The following is an 18,054-nucleotide window of genomic DNA, read 5'->3' as shown; positions in this document are numbered from 1 at the left end:
TATATTTTAAACGTATAAGTATGTGAGATGTGATTTGTATCTTAAGTTACCAAACCCACAACAACTCTACAACCTGAGGTCTGATTCTGCCACATTACCTCTAAGATCTGTGGACTATGCCACTGAGTATCTGTCATGTTTTGGTACCCTAGGATCCATTTTCCCTTTCCTAGTAGCACCCTAACTTCCTTCTGAGGAATTAGGTCTCTCCTATTTCACTGGATAGTCTAGCCAACCTCTCCAGCTAAATGGGAGACATCAACTAAAGCCAGGCCAGCTCCAGGCTCCTTAACAATTTCAATTGCTATAGTACATCCTGTAATAATTTGTAGCTTCCTAAGCCCTTCAGAGCTGCCTCAGTCCTTGGTCAATTCCAGGTGTCTCTCTCTAGACTTTTCTCACTTTGGGGAACTCCTCTGATAGTCTTTCAATAAATTTCCCTTTGCTAAGTTAGCCCAAGTTGGTTTGTTGCCTACAACCAAAGCATAGAACACCTTCCAATTTCCTAGTACTGAGAGGCATCTGAAGTGTGGTACCCTAAAAAAGCTGAAAAATTGTCCCATCAATTGCTTTTAAAGTAGTTGCTTCTTTTTATCTCTTAGGGCCAGCTGACCTCAAGAATCTTAATTTCAGGGGAAAAATAATATGAGGTTGGTGGAGGTAGCAATGGTTGTCACAGGTTATCTACTGCTGCCCAAAAAAGTATGAGGAAGATGATTTTTAAAAGATCTCTAATTTAAGGAACATACCCCAATTTGACCACAATAATCAATAAGGAAATGCATTTAAAGACTTTTTTGCAAAAGTCTTGTTACAGGAAATTGTTATAAAAAATTCTTATAGAAAAACAATTCCTATAGTCCTAAGAAATTCAATTAGCAACAGATGATTTATAAAAATGATTAAGAATGCTGTAATTTCTTTTTTTTTTTTTTTTAAAGATTTTATTTTTTTATTCATGAGAGACAGAGAGAGAGAAAGGCAGAAACACAGGCAGAGGGATTCGACATGGGACTCGATCCCGAGTCTCCAGTATCATGCCGCAGGCTGAAGGCCGCGCTAAAGCGCTGAACCACCCAGGCTGCCCAAGAATGCTGTAATTTCTAACAATAAACTATGAATTCTAATTAAACCTGGTTGACAAAATAATTCTCAAAATGGTTGAGATTCTTGACCTGATGTGAAATTTTGTTGCTGACAATAAGAACTCCCATGTTTCCCTCAATAATGGACTATCAGTCATTTCATCATTATCTCATCTAAAAAGTCTTCAGAAAAGTTGTGCCTAAGGTCTGGAAGCAGCAGTAAGAGCTGTCATTTTCAATCATCTCAAAGTTAAAAGCTAGCCCTTGAACATGGGAGTTAGGGGCACTGAGGGCCCACACAATGAAAAATCCACGTTTAAGTTTTGACTCCTCCAAAATGTAACTACTAATAGCCTACTGTTGACTGAAATGGAAGGAAGCCATACGGATAATGTAAACAGTCAACACATTGTGTATGCTGTATGTAAATAAATAAAAGATACACTACAGAAAAGAAAATGTTATTAAGAAAATCATAAGGAAAATGTTAATTACAGTACTGTAAAAAAATCTGTGGCTAAGTGGAACCATGCAGTTCAAATCCTTATTGTTCAAGGACCAACTCTGTAAAGGTTTCATAACGTTAAGTAGAATAAAACAGTAGGTTCTTAGCCTGTCCAAATATGTCTGTGCTCCTAAAAAGCTATAGGTCTTTTTTTTTTTTTTAAGACTATTCATGAGAGGGAGAAAGAGAACGTGCACGAGTTGGGGGAAACGGCAGAGGGAGAAGCAGACTCCCTGCTGGCCAAGGAACCCAATGTGGGGCTCCATCTCAGGAACCCCAAATCATGACCTGAGCAGAAGGCAGATGCTTAATCGACTGAGCCACCCAGGTATCCCAAAGCTGAGCCTCTAGAATGGCATAGTTATGTTAACTAGGGGGTACAGCATTCAGAACCAGAACTAGAGTCACAGATGGCTGCACCAAAGAAAGATGTGTGAGGGCAAGCTGTAGGATATCTGGTTCCAGCCTGTCAATGTAAAATCTTCTTTCTGTAGGATATAATTTTAAGTGACTCACTGTCCAATAATCTAGCCAACAAAGTTTCACCATCTCTTAAAAAAAAGATTCAAATGCAGAGAACACCTATCTGATCAAGAAGGCTTCTGTATTTGAGGGAAAAAAAATACCTGGATAAACCTGCAAATGAAATACTATGGAAGAGAATACCTTAAAAACAACAGGAAAACAGAAAGTAGAGAAGCACAGAATGAATAGAAGGCAGCCAGTTATGAGGTTAGATTTTAACTACAGGATTTCTAAATTTCTTCTTGGTTCTAAAATCCTAATATTCATGGTTTGTTACACTGAATAATTCTAAGGAACATTTTGTGTTTTCCACAGACAGGCAAAACAACAGTGAAGAAAAAGAATGTAAATGGTGGTCTTAGGCATCTAAAAAAATACTTTATATTTGTACACTACCCTGCTATTTCAAAACACTTTGTTTACACATTACATTTAATCCTCACAGAACCTGTGAAGGACATTATTTATTACTTTTACTTTATGGTAAAAGCTAAATGTGAGACTGGTTAAGCGGCTGAAAAGATAACTGCCTATATGTTATATAATACTGAAAGTGCAAATAACAAAGTCGATTTTAAATTCTAATACAGGGACGCCTGGGTGGCTCAGCGGTTGAGCATCTGCCTTCAGCCCAGGGTGTGATCCTGGAGTCCCAGGATCGAGTTCCACATCAGGCTCCTTGTATGGAGCCCGCTTCTCCCTTTGCCTGTATCTCTCCGTGTCTCTCATGAATAAATAAAAAATAATTTAAAAAAATTCTAATACAAAAGTGGGAAAGAGGAGACAGCAAGGGTCTATTAAAAATTATGTCTGATGGGATGCCTGGGTGGCTCAGTTGTTGAGCATCTTGCCTTCTGCCTTCAGTTCAGGGATTGGTCCTGGGATCAAGTGCCGCATCACGCTCCCTGTGGGGAACCTGCTTCTCTCTCTCCCTATATCTCTGCCTCTGTCTCTCATAAATACAATTTTTAAAGAGAAAGAAAGAAAGAATTAAGTCTGCTAAGGGACCTGGGTGGCACAGTCGGTTGAGTGTCTGACTCTTGGGTTTCAGCTCAAATCATGGTGATGGGATCAAGCCTTCCTCCCCTGCCCCTCCCTCCACTCCCTCCAAAGATAAATAAGTCTTTAAAAAAAAAAAAAAAAGGTTCATTTAGCAGACTTAATTCAATCTCTTTTTCTTTTCTTTTTTTTTTTTAAAGGAAAGCAGAGGAATTTATTCCTTCCTAACCCCCTCTCTTTTTTGGATAAAACCACTACACAGAATAATAACCCATAACAATTGTACAACATTTATCATCTACTAGGCATTATACCAAGCATACTAAAAAAAATTTTTTTTTTAAATTTATTCATGAGAGACACAGAGAGAGAGGCAGAGACACAGGCAGAGGGAGAAGCAGGCTCCATGCAGGGAGCCCGACACAGGACTTGATCCCGGGGCCTCCAGGATCAGGTCCTGGACTGAAGGCAGTGCTAAACTGCTGAGCCACTGGGGCTGCCCCTACCAAGCATACTAAAATGAATTATCGCATTAATCTTAATCTTCACAACTCCTCCATGGAAATATACTATTATATCAATTTTACAGGCCAGGAAACTGAAGCTGAGAGAGACAGAGATCTCAGATAATCAACTTAGAAAGGAGTGGAGTTGGGATTCAGCCTTGGCAGACTAGTTCTTCAATAGTTCTATAGACCAAGTTAACCTGCAGACATGTCAACCATAATTTCATCAAAGCATTCTAAATATTATTAAATATATGAGGGCCCATTTCCTGCTATCCACTTTGCTAAGTACTGGAGATACAAAGTTGAATGATATAGTCCCTACCGTAGAAGACTCTCATAAAATTTTTCATCCCTTTAAATAAAATGGATTAACATGAACTGCATTACAGAAAACTATGTTCAATATATGCACTCAGATTGCATATCTGATGTATACCTTATCTCAATACTTTCTCCAACCATAACAAACTTCTTAGTTTATTCACAAAGGCACACAAAGATGAGAACCCCTAGGCATCACTATCCCAGAGTTCTCTGCTTGGAATATGGATTACTCTTTTTAGGTTATTCCATCTTCCTTTAATGGCTACATATATATGCAATTTCAACTACAGAGGGGCTCATTATATCACACTGAAATTATCTGTACCATTAGCTATCTTATCCACCTGACCATGAGGACAGGAAATGTATCTTGTTCATAACATCTCCCAGTGTCTAACATTTTCTAGATCACTCAGTACCACTCAGTACATGTTTGCTCAATGAAAAAATACTCAATGATGGCACAGGGCACTTGTCCTTATTAAAGCTTAGGTTCAACAGTTTTAATTAACATGCATGTTTATGTCTACATGTATGTGCACACACACATACATGTATTTCCTTGTTTTCTCCCTGAAAGAGCCAAGGAGCATAGAGTGTACTTAGTATCCAGGTTTAAGTCTCTAATACTACTATCCCACTAACCAGGGCTCCTTGGAAGAAAGACTGATTCCAAGACTAGAACAAGATAGGTATAGATAATCTCAGCACCACGATGTACCAAAAAAGTACTCAAGAAAAACGAAGTGGGGCAGGTGAGGAGTGAGTGAATAGGTGGAGCACAGAGGATTTATAGGGCAGTAAAACTACTCTGTACACTATAATGATGGGTACATGTCATTATACATTTGTTCAAACCCATAGAATGAACAATATCAAGATTAGACCCTCATATATACTGTCAACTTTGGATGATGTTAATAGAGGTTCCTTAATTGTAATAAATGCATCATTCTTGTGAGGGATGTTGATAATGGAGAAAGCTATGCATGAGTGGGGATGAGGGTTAATGGAAAATCTCTATTTTCTGCTCAATTGTTGTGACCTTAAAATTGCTCTAAAATATAGTCTTGGGATACCTGGGTGGCTTAGTGGTTGGGTGTCTGCCTTTGGCTCAGGGTGTGATTGCCAAGTACTGGAGATCGAGTCCCACACTGGGCTCCCTGCAGGGAGCCTGCTTCTCCCTCTGCCTGTGTCTCTCTCCTGGTCTCTCATAAATAAATAAATAAACAAACAAACAAAATCTTTAAAAAATAGTCTAACAGGAAAAAAGTGTGCATGTGTGTACATTACAAAAACAGGGACTAGCTTGAAAGAGCTCACAATGACCAAAAATGGAACAATATGAGCACAAAAAAACCACAGCGGCGGGGTGGGGGTGGGGGGGGGAGAGTTGAGAGTCCACACTTCTAGTTTATAAATACACAAAGAGCTAGGAAAGGTTCTTCTTTACAAGGCCAAATGTGGAAGGAGTGCTAGCACAGTAAAGATCAGATCACGCCAAGAATCACCAATGGATGCTAAGAGTAGGGGGAAATCTTGATGGAAGAGTAAGATACCGGCAGGGTCTTAAAGTGCTCCCCATAGATGCTTATTAGTTCAAGGAAAAGAGGGAGAAAGTAGTTAATTATATAGTAGAAAAATCAGACACCACCTTGAGACAATAATCAAAATTAAATTCACCAATGAAAAAAGAAATTAAAAGAATAAAAAACTAAATTCACCAATGAGAAGTAGATGGGACACTGTATATACCTCAAAATGTGGTACCTTGAGGCCATAACATAATTTCTACAGTAATCAGGCTAAGAATGCATAACTTGAGGCTAATCAAATGGAGACATGGGACAAATACAAAATGAGGAATATTCTATTAGGAAAAAAGGACTGCGTTTTTTATTTCAATGTCATAAAAGACCAAAAAACAAAACTAAGGAAATGCTCACAGCTGAAAGAGGTTAGAGACACAACTAAATGCAATACATGATCTTAGGATGCAACCTGTAGGGAAAGAAAAAAAAAAAAAATGCTAAAAAGGACATTTTGGGGTCACTTAAAAATGAGATTACAAATGAGAGATAAGATAGAAATACTGTATTAATGTTAAATTGACCAAAGCTAACTGTACTACGGTTACACCAGAAAATATCCCTAGCAGTGCCTGGCTGGCTCAGTTGGTACAACATTCAATGCTTGATCTCAGGGTTGTGAGTTCAAGCCCCACACTGGGCAATAAGTAAGCTCTGTAATAATAATAATAATATATGATAATAATAATCTCTATAGCTTACTTAAAAAAGAAAAAAATCTTCTTAGAAAACATACACTGAAGTATTTAGAGGTAATGAGCCATGATTCTGTGACTTATCTTCAAAATGTTAAAAAGTGTGTATGTGCATGTGTATACACATGAAAAAAAAAGTCAATTACATCATCCACACAAATCAAAAAGTAGGGAACACATAACTCATAACATCTTATGCGAATGAAAAGGAGAAACATACCTGAATAGGAGATGGCTTTTCCCAGCCCATTTCAAAAATTCCCATCAGTAACTCCCGTTTCAAACAGTAATCTTCAAACTCATTTCCTTTTGTGGAGGTCACATCCTAGTCAGACAAACAAAAGAAATTAAACAAAATAACAGAATACAATTGTGTTCCTTTGCTTAAGAAAGTTTGAGAGATTTATTCTTTATCCCTTTAAAAAACTGTTTTGGGGAAAGGCCACCCTGTGATCATAGTCTTCTGAGGACTGCTAAAATGTAAGTGTCATGGTTTGTAATTCACAAGAGTGGAAGTCAAACCCTAGCTCCACCACTCACTGCCTGCAAATATCCTATTCTAAATAAAGATTTCTCCAACTTAGCACTATTGACATTTGGGCCAGAAAATTCTTTAAGGGGCCATCCTTGCAGCACCCCCCTAGTTGAGTTTAATCGTCTCTAGCCACTGCTAAGTGCCCACTAGGGGACAAAAGTCACCCCCAGTTGGGAACACTGGGCTAAGAGAACAAACCTCTCAACTTCCTTGTCCTCATTCATAAAATAAGGATAATATTTAACCTGAATCTTACTGTGTTGCTGGGAGCAAGAGGAAATTTTGAGAAAATGCCTTGCAAACCATGAAAATACTCCAGAGCTTAGATAAAATACATGTATATAAATACTGACACATTATTGTTACAATTATTAATATAATTCCTCCAAACAGTGAAAATTTTTTGGCAATTTATCCTATATGATCCATACACTTTCAACCATTTCAACCAAAGAGTAAAGACGGTGCCTATTATTAAGTAACTACTTCACTTTTAGAGTTTCTACACCACTTTTCCACTTGAATTTATAACCAACTTACCGAAGTTTTGATTCTTAGATCCTTTGGAGGGAGTTTTAAAGTCTTTTTCCAGTCATCACCAGGTCTACAGAGAATATAGTAATGTTGAAGCATGAGAATTCATAGCATTACTATTCTAATAATACAAAGATGATTCATTACAATTACGACTAGGTTCTAAAAAACTAAGTTTAATATATTGCCATTTACTTTATAATAGTTAACAGAAATGTTACAAAAATTGCTCTTCTTACAAAAGAACACTCTAGAGAGGATAAAAAAAATCAAGAATAGAAGGGAATAAGGCACCTATCCTCTTAAGAGAAGCAGTATAATATATAGCGCAACTGTTGTCAAAACTGCTAACCCCTATGTTTTATTTGACATAGTCTTTCAATTTAAATTAGCTGCTAACATTTAAAAATTAAGGGATTTCATATGAAAGTTCAGATTCTGGCTTTCCTTGGGTGGTGGGGCAGGAGTTTTAGCAACACTAGTTCCAAACTTCTGCATGTCAACATTTTGATAGAGCTTAATAACTGGGAGTTTAAATCAAACAGCAGACTCCTTTAAATAAAGCAAGTACCTTCTCATTTGGCAGTCTCCCGTAAGCATCTGAGTTTCTAACTTTTGGTGACTGGTTAAAACCAAGGGGTCTAAAGTTTCAGAACCAAAGTTAAGCCCTAATTATTTTTGTGACTTTTCAGCAGTTCCTTTTCTAAGCCTCCAATTCTCTGAATTATAAAGGGGGCTCAGAATTATAACAAATAATTTACATAAAGCACTCAGTATAGTTCCTGGCAAAGTAAGTACTTAGGGGGCACCTGAGTGGCTCAGTTGGTTAAGTGTCTGATTTTGGCTCAGATCGTGATCTCAGGGTCCTGGATTGAAGCCCTACATCAGGGCTCTATGCTCAGTGGGAAGTCTGTCCCCCCTCCACCCTTGTTATAATAAATAAAATCCTTAAAAAAAAAAAAAAAAGAACTCAGGATCATCTGTTATTCACTATCTCTCAACTTTTTTTTACTGAGAATGCTTGAAACCGTGAAAGAGAAACCAAGAAAATAGAGTAGAACTCTTTTCGGTCAGGTAAAAACCTCAAATAATACTCAAAGCATCTAATAAGAAAAAATTGGCCAATAAAGCAGATAATGCTTTCAATTGTGTCATTTTTAAATAAAAATTTTCACTGATTTTCGGCAGCCTGGGTGGCTTAGCAGTTGGGCGTCTGTCTTTGGCTCAGGGCGTGATCCCAGGATTCTGGGATCGAGTCCCACGTTGGGCTCCCTGTGAGGAGCCTGCTTCTCCCTCTGCCTATGTCTCTGCCTCTCTCTTATAAAGAAATAAAAATCTTAAAAAAAAAAATTAAAAAAAATAAAAAAATAAAAAAAGAAATAAAAATCTTTAAAATAAAATTTTTTTTCTTACTGATTTCATTATAGATATATAGATATATCCTATATAATCAGAGACTCCAAAACATCTCAAGTCTTGATTTAGGAAGATGAGCACTTACTTCATTTAAAGCTAGGTTCCACAGAATTTTTTTTTTTAAGATTTTTCTTTATTTATTCATGAGAGACACAAAGAGAGAGAGGGGGGGGGGGGAGGGCAGAGACATAGGCAGAGGGAGAGGAGAAGCTGGCTCCATGCAGGGAGCCTGATGTGGGACTCAATCCCGGAACTCCAGGATCACGCCCTGAACCAAAGGCAGACACTCAACCACTGAGCCACCCTGGCGTCCTGGTCCCACATAGTTTTGGGTAGATACTCTAACAGAGATAACTATTTGCTACCAATTCCAAGGGTACCAAAGTCCTTCACCTACGCCTTTATAAAACACACCAGTTTCTGAGCAAAAATGTCAGTTGAACATCCTAGTAGGCCAGCTTGCCATGGTCATATTCAATATAAAGTGAATACAGCTGCAGAAATACAATGGAAAATCTTACCACAAGGAATTTATAATCTTAGGAGATAAAAGACCTAAACTATTTAAAATGAGAAAGTGAAATAAGTGATAGAGATAAATATTACAGGAGTTCTGAAGACAGTGATGGGACCTAGAAGCCTTCGTGGAAGAGATGACAGTATGAGATTTAAAGAACCCACAGAATTAAAAAGAAATCATTAATCCCAGGCAGAGCAAAAAAGAAAAAGAAAAATCTATTGTCTGAAATCAGAATTTAAGCATAAAATAATGAAATAACACAGCTTTAGGTTTAACAATAGCCTAAATTTTGCTGGCCAAATCATACTTTGTCAAGACAAACTACAATTTAGAGAATATTCTTGCTTTATATACTAATTAAAGCTTAAAATATGCAAAAAAAGATGCATTCATGCCAATTCTCCCAATGATCAAACCAATTCCACTGGGAATTAACTCTTAGAGGTCACTAGGATATCAATAAAAGTAACCATCTTAAAAAAAAAGTAACCATCTGTATGATAGTCTAGTAGCTTTTAAATGCTAGTTTTTCTTTAGGAAGTACTCTTTAGGCATAGAAAAGATCTAGGTTGTAATATAACATATACTTTAATTCAGGGAACCAGTTTCAACATTTGTATGTTTCAACATACAAAGATTTCAAGAGTAAATCAATCTCTATGGCTAGACTCAACAACAAAGCCAAATGTGAAATTGAATCAAGAGTCTTCTATGTTGATTATTCATTAACTGAATCTTTAGAGTGACAGTTATCATTCAAATAATTTAAAGTCAACACTTAGATGACAAATAGCAAATTTATTTTTTTTTGAATTTTTATTTATTTATGATAGTCATACAGAGAGAGAGAGAGAGAGAGAGAGAGAGGCAGAGACATAGGCAGAGGGAGAAGCAGGCTCCATGCACCGGGAGCCCGACGTGGGATTCGATCCCGGGTCTCCAGGATCGCGCCCTGGGCCAAAGGCAGGCGTTAAACCGCTGCGCCACCCAAGGATCCCGACAAATAGCAAATTTAAATGAAAAAAATGTTCTGTAATAAGATGAAACTCTTAAATTTTTAGTCAACAAAGGGACTTGGGAGTATTCAGTCTTGTATATTTCAAGAGTTCAAAATCTTGAAAACCTTATGATATATAACTGCTTGTAATTCTGTGTGTAAAAGGAGAAAGCCTTTTTTTTTTTTTAAAGTAGAAAACTAAAGTCCCATAATCTTAAAAAAAAAAAAAAGTTATGGATAAATATCTATCAGTGAGGTATATGTCTGGATTCAGGAGTCTGGGCCAGTCTTTAAATTTAAAAACTGAAATTGGCTTTAACTGCCATTTATACTAAGGTAAAATACAGTTGTAACACTAGGGAAAAAGCCATATCGGCAAAAACAAGATGAATCTGAGCTGATGAAAGCCAGAAATGTTTCAAAAAGTAATGTATACAAAATATATATCATGTCTGTTACCTAATGACTCTGAACTATGACAAAAAATACATTATTCAATTGCAAATACCCACCCATAAAACAGTCCTCTGTACTTTCTTTGCAAACAAAATGGTTAAAACAAGGTCTAAAGTAGTCAACAACAAAGTAGCAGAAAGAAATCTTGGTCTAACAAGCCTGTTTATTATTTATTCGAACACTTACTTAATAGTGGTGGTCATACTCTGTGCTTGCTGCTGAGTGCCATTATTGATTGTGTTGGTATTTTTCAGCTGGTTCATCTGTTGCTGTGTCTGTGTGCCCCCTCCTCCGGGGCCACCACTGGGCTTCACAGGGCCCCTCAGCTGACCATTTTGACTGGAAAGACCCATTATAACAGGGTTCTCTGTTCTGGCCGTGCTCATGCTGTATTAATTGTAAAGATGTCTCTTTCAAACTTCAAAACTTTTGAAAGTCAGTAGAGAAACTGTAATAACAGTTTATTAGGCTCTCCAAAACGAAGAGATAAATATAAGTCTTGCTCAATATATGAGTCCTTTATTGCAATGCAGGCAAGCACCTGTAAGTCTCTGAACGGTATGCAGCAGTAACTTGCTCTCATGCACCGAATCAACTTTTTATTTTTTAAAAAGCCCTCTAACAAGGTTGAATTATATATTTGAATTCACTCACTTCAATCTGAAACAAAGAGAAAGTTTAATTAGCAAACATAGGAAAGTTAGAAAAAAAAAAACTTTCCCTTTTAAGAAGGACCCTTTTAGAGGAACTCACTCTATTACAAAGAAATAATACAGATATACTTAGACCAAAACACTCGCCAGGCTAGGAAGAGACTTGAAAAGATGAACTGCCTCAAAAAACCCAAGCCAACTGAGACCAATCTCAAACATTTTAAACTGTCAGTTCAAAGCAACCCAGAGAAGATTAGGTAGAAAGATATTGTGATTAAATTAGCATTAGCTGTCAAATGGCAATCTCTTCCCTTCAGTTTCCTCCCTGATGAATTCTCTAAAAATCCCTGCCACCTCTAAAAGTCAATGATTCATTACCCTTAATTGCATTACAACTCAATGAAGTATCACACAATTTTATTAATGTAAATCTACATATCTTGGAACAAGGCAAGACCATTCATTTTTTTTTTTTTTTCTATTTCTGACAGCAACTGAGAATTCCTGAAATTGAGCTTTTGACTTAACTTTATGTTTTCTGGGGCAAAAATACACATTTGTGACTTTATGGATTTCAACTACAGAGGCTTAACGTTATGGAGAAAAATATTTTTTTCCCTCTTAAATTTTGCCCTTTAAGACAGTAACCAGGGATGCCTGGGTGGCTCAGCGGTTTAGCGCCTGCCTTCGGCCCAGGGTGTGATCCTGGAGTCCCGGGATCAAGTCCCACATCAGGCTCCCTGCATGGAGCCTGCTTCTCTCTCTACCTATGTCTCTGCTCTCTGTCTCTCTCATGAATAAATAAAATCTTAAAAAAAAAAAAAAAAAGTAACTGAAACAGAGACAGGTCTCCATGTCAAAATCTTTTGCTTGAGAAACAGCCAAGAGATTCTTTAGCTAACTTAATACTAAAAAAAAACTATTAGCTAAATCCGTTTTAATAACACTTTCCAAAAAAGTGTATCCTAACTTAAAATATTTGCTGTTATCAAAAAATATCGATAAAAAACACAAAAGGAAACTGTTCTAAAAAAAATCTGTGAAAGCCTAAAACAGACTAGCAACTTTAACCAAATTTTCCAAGAAACCCAGAGTACTAAATAGTTGTTTTAAAAAAGAACTAGTCAACCTCCGTTTTTAATTATTCCCAAAAATCAAATTCTTACTTTGAAAAGTAGTAGGTAAAAACAATTTACAAAGGATGGACAATAAAGTACTGTTAGGTTTGTGCTTTTTTAACTCTTCTATTTCTTACCAAAAAATACACACTAGTTTATTAATTGATGGTGATTTTTTTTGTGTGCCAAACACCAAAGATTCCAAAACAATAAATCTTTTCCAAGACAACTGGTTATGACTTTTTAAAAAACTGAATATTTAGTTGCTCAGAAGCAAATCCTGATTACCATATACACAAAGCTGTACATTTCTAAGTCTCTTAGAATCTAATGCCTTACGCAGACCGTGGTTAACAGCCAACCTAATTTCAGTTCAAGGCGGTAAATTGTTCCCTGTATTGACAGGTTTATATTATGATCAACAATATCACGGAGTTCACACAAGACTTGTTTGCAAATCCGTAAGATGAAGAGGGCAACCTCTAAAGATTAAGATAAATTATCGTCCCACGAGCTCTCTCTTAATCTAAGACCTCATCTCCCTAGATCCAAAATAGGACTATTACTCCCTTCTTACTTGAACCGAAACCTGCACTGCAGCTTTATGTCTCAGAGAAGGAAATATTCCTCCTACCCCTTCCCAATTTAGACTTGCAAGTTACATTCTTACATTTTTCAAAAATACGAACGAAACGTAGACTAGTTGGGAGGAGCCCCTGGCGGAGTTAATTACAGCACTTCCCAGATTGTGTAGTTAGCAATTGACAGTTTCACACCCAAAAACAGTATCGTCATCTCAGACAAGAGCTTTTGTTTGCAAATGCAGCGCAGTTTCTCTAAGCTTGGTCTGCAAGTTGGAGGGACTGTTTTCTTCTGAGGGGAACGGGGGAGGGGGGGGGAGGGCTGTGGTAGAGAAAAGGGAGTGAAGGATGAGGGGGGACAAGCCAATGATTCGAACCCCGGATTGTGAGGTAATTTCTCGCTCCCCAACACGCCCCCCCCCCCAAACCACACACTTCAAGTCAGCCAGCCCCCTGTGACCATAAACACAAAAGGGTTGGGGCCCTATCTTCGCAGCTGCGCCACAAGAGCAGGGAACCAACTCCGCGGGCAGGAAACAATAGGGACTACCCCCAGAAGGCCCCAAAGAGAAACCCTTAAGTCAGAAAGCCCCTCCTTTTCCTCCACGACTCGGGGGCTCCATAATCACCCTCTTGTTACCGACCTACGAGGCCTTATTCCAAGCCAGCAGCAGCGGGTCCTCCTCCAAATCGAGCCCTCCGACGCTGCATGTCCCTGCCGCCCCCTATAGGGCCGCCTCGTACCCTATAACCTCCGCCATCCCCCGAAGTCCTTGCCGCCCCTGCGGACCCAGGTCCCCTCGTCCTCCACAAAGCTCCTCCGAGTACTTCGCCCGCTCCCTCTCCGGACCCCGCCGCGCACGACACCCCCATACTCGACTCCGCTCAGGCGCCCCCCGCCCCACACGGCTGCCGCCCGCCGCCCGCCGCCCGCCTTCTTCCCCGGGACCCGGCCAGGCCTCAGGCCTCCGCCTCAGAGCACCCCCCCCCCCCCGCCGGCCGAGGGGCTCCCCGCGGCCCCGACCGCACCGCTGACCTCGACCCCACCACCTCACCCCACTCCCCGAGGCTCGGGCCCGAGTCCTACCGCCGAGGCCACTCCCGCTCGGCACCCTCGGTCCTTTATTGTTGACTCGAAGCTCCCAAAATGGCGGCGGCTCCTTCCTCCTCGGAAACCTCCGCCCGCCCCCACCCGGCCCCTCGCTTCTGCCGCCGCCTCCTCCTCCCGCCCCCGCCCCCGCCCCGCTCCGGGGGCCGCTCCCGGGCCGCCCGCGCCCGCCGGCTCTCCCGGCCGCCCGGCCCTACCTCCGTCGCTGCCCGCTCTCATGGCGCCGCCGGAGTCGCCGCCCGGGCTGAGCTAACTCGGCTGCTCTGCCCCTCCCCCGCCCGCCCGCCGCCCCCTCCCCCTCCGCTCCCCCTCCCCCTGCCTGTCCGCATGGCGGCGGCCGCGGCTCCTCCTCCACGCAAGATGGCGAGAGCTCCGCCGCCGCCGCAGCCGCCGCCGCCGCGCCTGCCGCGGCGTCACGGCCTCCTCGGCTTCGCGGCCGGCGCGGCGTTGGCCGGGGAACCTCCCCGAGGAGCAAACAGACGGCCGTGCTCTCACACCGACCGGGGCGACGGAGACTCGCAGGGGAGACACGGGTTCCTTTCAGAGTGGGACGGAGGGCTAGCTTTCTCCACAGCTGAGGAGAAACGAGTGGGGACACGGTGGCCGGGGAGAGGCGGCCCTGCAAGTCAAGCGGGGCTTGTGACCAGAGGAGGGGCGCCTTGTTCCCGAGCGAGGACGCGGCGTCCGGGCCGCGCGGCTCGGGGACGGGAGAGCTGACCTGACGTCCCCCGCGGGCCGCGGCAGCCGCTGCAGAGCCGGGGGCCTGCGGAGCCGGGGGCCGCGGCCGAGCCCCTGCGGGCGCGCCTCAGCCGGGAGCGCCTCAGCCGGGAGCGCGCCGCACTAGAGGCCCGGAGGTGCCGGCGCGCGCCGGGTGTGAGGACCGGAAGGGGGGCGACGGCCCCGCTGAGGGGGGGCGGGGGCGCGGGCTGCGACCTCCCCGCCGGGAAGGGAAAGCTGCTGAGGAGTCACTTCTCGTGGAAATAGGAACCAGACGGCGGCCGAGGGCGAGTCTTCCCCGGGCCTGACCCCCGCCCCCGCCCCCGCCCCCGCCCCGACCGCTGCTTCTCTAGCTCCGTGGCCGCCCGGCGGCCTCCTAACTACTCGTCCTGTCCTGATGGCTGCGCTTCTCCTGGGCAGGAGTGTGGGGAGCGCTGTGTGGCCCCGGGTGAGAGGAAAACTGGAAGCCAGGAAGCTGGTCAGGTCAAGGGAGTGGCGGCCCCCGGGTGTCCCCAGCGGACCGACCGGAAGCGGGACCCCCGCGCTCCCGGCGTCCCCGGCCAGTTCCCCAATTTTTGCCCCAGCTCCCAACTCGGGGCCAATCAGAGAAAGCCAAATCTGTTCCCCAAACCGACCGCTCGGACACGCCCCGCGGCTGGTTAGCCTGCCTCCTGCTCCCTCACGCCGGCAGCCTCCAATCACAGCGAGCCTCGGGACCTCCCTGCGTCCCCGCCGGTCTCCGCCGAACTCGGGAAGGGGCCGGCGGCCTCGCTCAGCGGGCTCCGAGGAAATGGCCTGGTCTCCTTCGGTCGCCTTTGTTTTTCTCCGCGCAGCCAATGGAAAGGTGGTGGAGAAGCAAGAAAAGCCCGTTCTTGCGATTATGAGGGAGGATCCCCCTTGACAGTTTTTAAGATCCTGAACGTGTAGCCTGTGCTCTCCCACCCAGATTTTACACCGCCACTGCTGTCAGGGAGCGACCCCGCACCCTGTGCCCAGCCTAGGGAGAGGGTGGCGGAGGTCGGGTATAAAATGTGAAAATGTGCTGCCTTGTGCGGGCCTCGCTCGCTGTCTTTCCAAATAGCGGGAATGTGAGGGGAAGATTGGGTAGGAAACGTGGGAGGGAGAGGAGCCTCAGGATTCAACCCCGGCCACTGCCTTGCGGGTGGGTTTCTTTGCCTGGGCCATTGGAGAAATGAGAGCAGGCAGAGGGAAGGGGTTTGCGTTCACCAACAAGGGATCGTCTTCAAAACAGGCCTGGCTGAGGTCAAGACCAAAAACAAAAGTGAGGAGAGAGTACGAAATATAGCTCCCCATTCTCACCTAGGAATCCTGCCTGGGCGAAAACCTTTAATGATCCTGAATAATGGCCTTGCAAGACACTCAGACATCCCTACAGCTTTATGTCCACGCTTTGCAGTCATAGATGGTACAGAATTAAGCTATGAATCCTTAGATCTTCTGGGTTCAATTTCAGTGGTTAGTAGGTCCCATCCCAGTATCTCAAAACACCTGGGTGGCTCAGTGGTTGCATGTCTGCCTTTGGCTCAGGTCGTGATCCCGAGTTCCTGGGATTGAGTCCTGCAGGGAGCCTGCTTCTCTCTCTCCCTATATCTCTGCCTCCTTCTCTGTGTCTTTCGTGAATAAATAAATAATCTTTAAAAAAAAAAACAAAACGTTATTTCTTCCTTGTTCAAACAGATGAGTGAGAATCATAGAAAATATGACACTTTAGGAATACAGATGAATGATTTCATGATGTACACAGTAGTTTATCTTCCTGAATTACATTTAAAAATACCACAAAGGGGCACCAACTCTTGATTTTGGCTCAAGTCATGATCTTAGGGTTGTGAGATGGAGTTTTGCATTGGGCTCCAAGCTAGGTGTGGAGCCTGCTTGGGATTCTCCCTCTCCCTCTGCCTCCACCCCTCCCCCCCTAAAAAAAATCACATAAATCCAATCCTTTGGTCTTTTAGTTAATATTTAGTTTGGGTGATCTGTGGTAAATATGGCTTCTGGAGGGTGTGTTGTCCTCAGTGTGGTCGCATATTAATTGTAGTAAAGTGCTTCCCCAATTTATATTGGTCATTTCCATTTTGCTTTTGGTCACACATTCTTCCTGGTACCCTACTTACTGGGTTTTGAATGATGAAGCTGTTAGCTAAAGTGTTAGGCCTGCATTGTTGGCTGGCTCCTTGAGAACTGGTCTGTAGGAAAGATATTTTTAAAAAGAAAAAGGTTCATATATAGAATTGAGGTTTTCAGCATCTCTTTAAAATACAACAGGAATTTTTTTTTTTTTTTGGTAAGTCATGGGTTGTGACTAGAAAATGATACTTGGAAATTGATCACAATAATGGGTCCTCCCAGCAAATATTGTTTGCCAGTCTCATGTCCTGTCCTCATTTGCTTACCTAAAAATAACTAGAAAGAAAAAGAAATCATAGGTTAATTTATACTTGATTTCATTTAAACCTCAACTTAAAATATTTAGAATCCAGAATTCCAAGTAATTTCAACCTGGAATACATACATCTGTGATACTATCTTAAAAACTCCAAATGTTTTCAACATGCTAAAATGGATTTCACACTTTTAGCTTTCTATGAGTTTTTTTTTAAGGAAATATGATAGTTTTTTTTTTTTTTTTTTTAGCTCAAGCTACTTCATTACTTAGAAGAAAAAAGATTTGTCCATACCATATCCTCAATAACATAATTATATCACACCTGCCTAAGCTTTATAGTACAGTATTTCTCTCTTTCATGGTTTGCAGGATAATATTTTGATTTTCCAAAAGAAGGTTCAACAGATAAAGTTCTTCTCCAAATATGCTCAAGCAACACATCTGGTAGTCCCTAACCAAGACTAAAGGTTAATGAGCCCAAGATGCCAAATACCATTTTCTTTGGACTCATCTCAGGTAAAAATTGCCACTTTAATTTATACACCTGAAGAAAATGAAGCAGCATCAGCCTATTGAGGGTTTAGCAAAGCTATCCTCAGAGAGGTACAAGTACTACACAGAAGTTAATGCATACTAAGCAGATGTCTTTAATCACTGAGAGACCACACCAGGCACATTTTGTTGGAATAAATGTTCCACTTCCAGAATAAACTTAAGTTGAAGAGTAGGAAAGCAATATTACAAACAGAGAGAGGTGGGTGGGTTAAACACATTTTCCCCA

At 42.1% G+C, this 18,054-nt stretch overlaps 1 protein-coding gene across 6 annotated transcripts in view; it reads right to left on the bottom strand.

Moving 5' to 3' along the window:
- Window positions 1-14,924, bottom strand: part of DDX6 (DEAD-box helicase 6) — a 35,100-nt gene extending 20,176 nt beyond the window's left edge. The window contains exons 1-4 of one of the 6 annotated variants that reach the window (XM_035716801.2): window positions 14,868-14,924; window positions 10,876-11,349; window positions 7,307-7,370; window positions 6,452-6,556 (exon numbers count right to left, since the gene is read on the bottom strand). In XM_035716801.2, coding sequence (XP_035572694.1) covers window positions 6,452-6,556; window positions 7,307-7,370; window positions 10,876-11,075 — 369 coding nt within the window. In that variant the 5' untranslated portion in view covers window positions 11,076-11,349; window positions 14,868-14,924. Of the gene's footprint in view, window positions 1-6,451; window positions 6,557-7,306; window positions 7,371-10,875; window positions 11,350-13,130; window positions 13,368-14,096; window positions 14,236-14,346; window positions 14,449-14,867 lie in introns of those variants that run through there. The other 5 variants (XM_025465313.3, XM_025465311.3, XM_025465314.3 and 2 more) reach the window with 5 other exon arrangements.
- Between the last annotated feature and the right edge of the window lie 3,130 nt (window positions 14,925-18,054).

This window comes from Canis lupus, chromosome 5 (assembly GCF_003254725.2).
Source record: "Canis lupus dingo isolate Sandy chromosome 5, ASM325472v2, whole genome shotgun sequence".
NCBI classification, from domain to species: Eukaryota; Metazoa; Chordata; class Mammalia; order Carnivora; family Canidae; genus Canis; species Canis lupus.
Note: the sequence above shows the minus strand (reverse complement) of the source record. Positions and strands in the feature narration are given on the sequence as shown.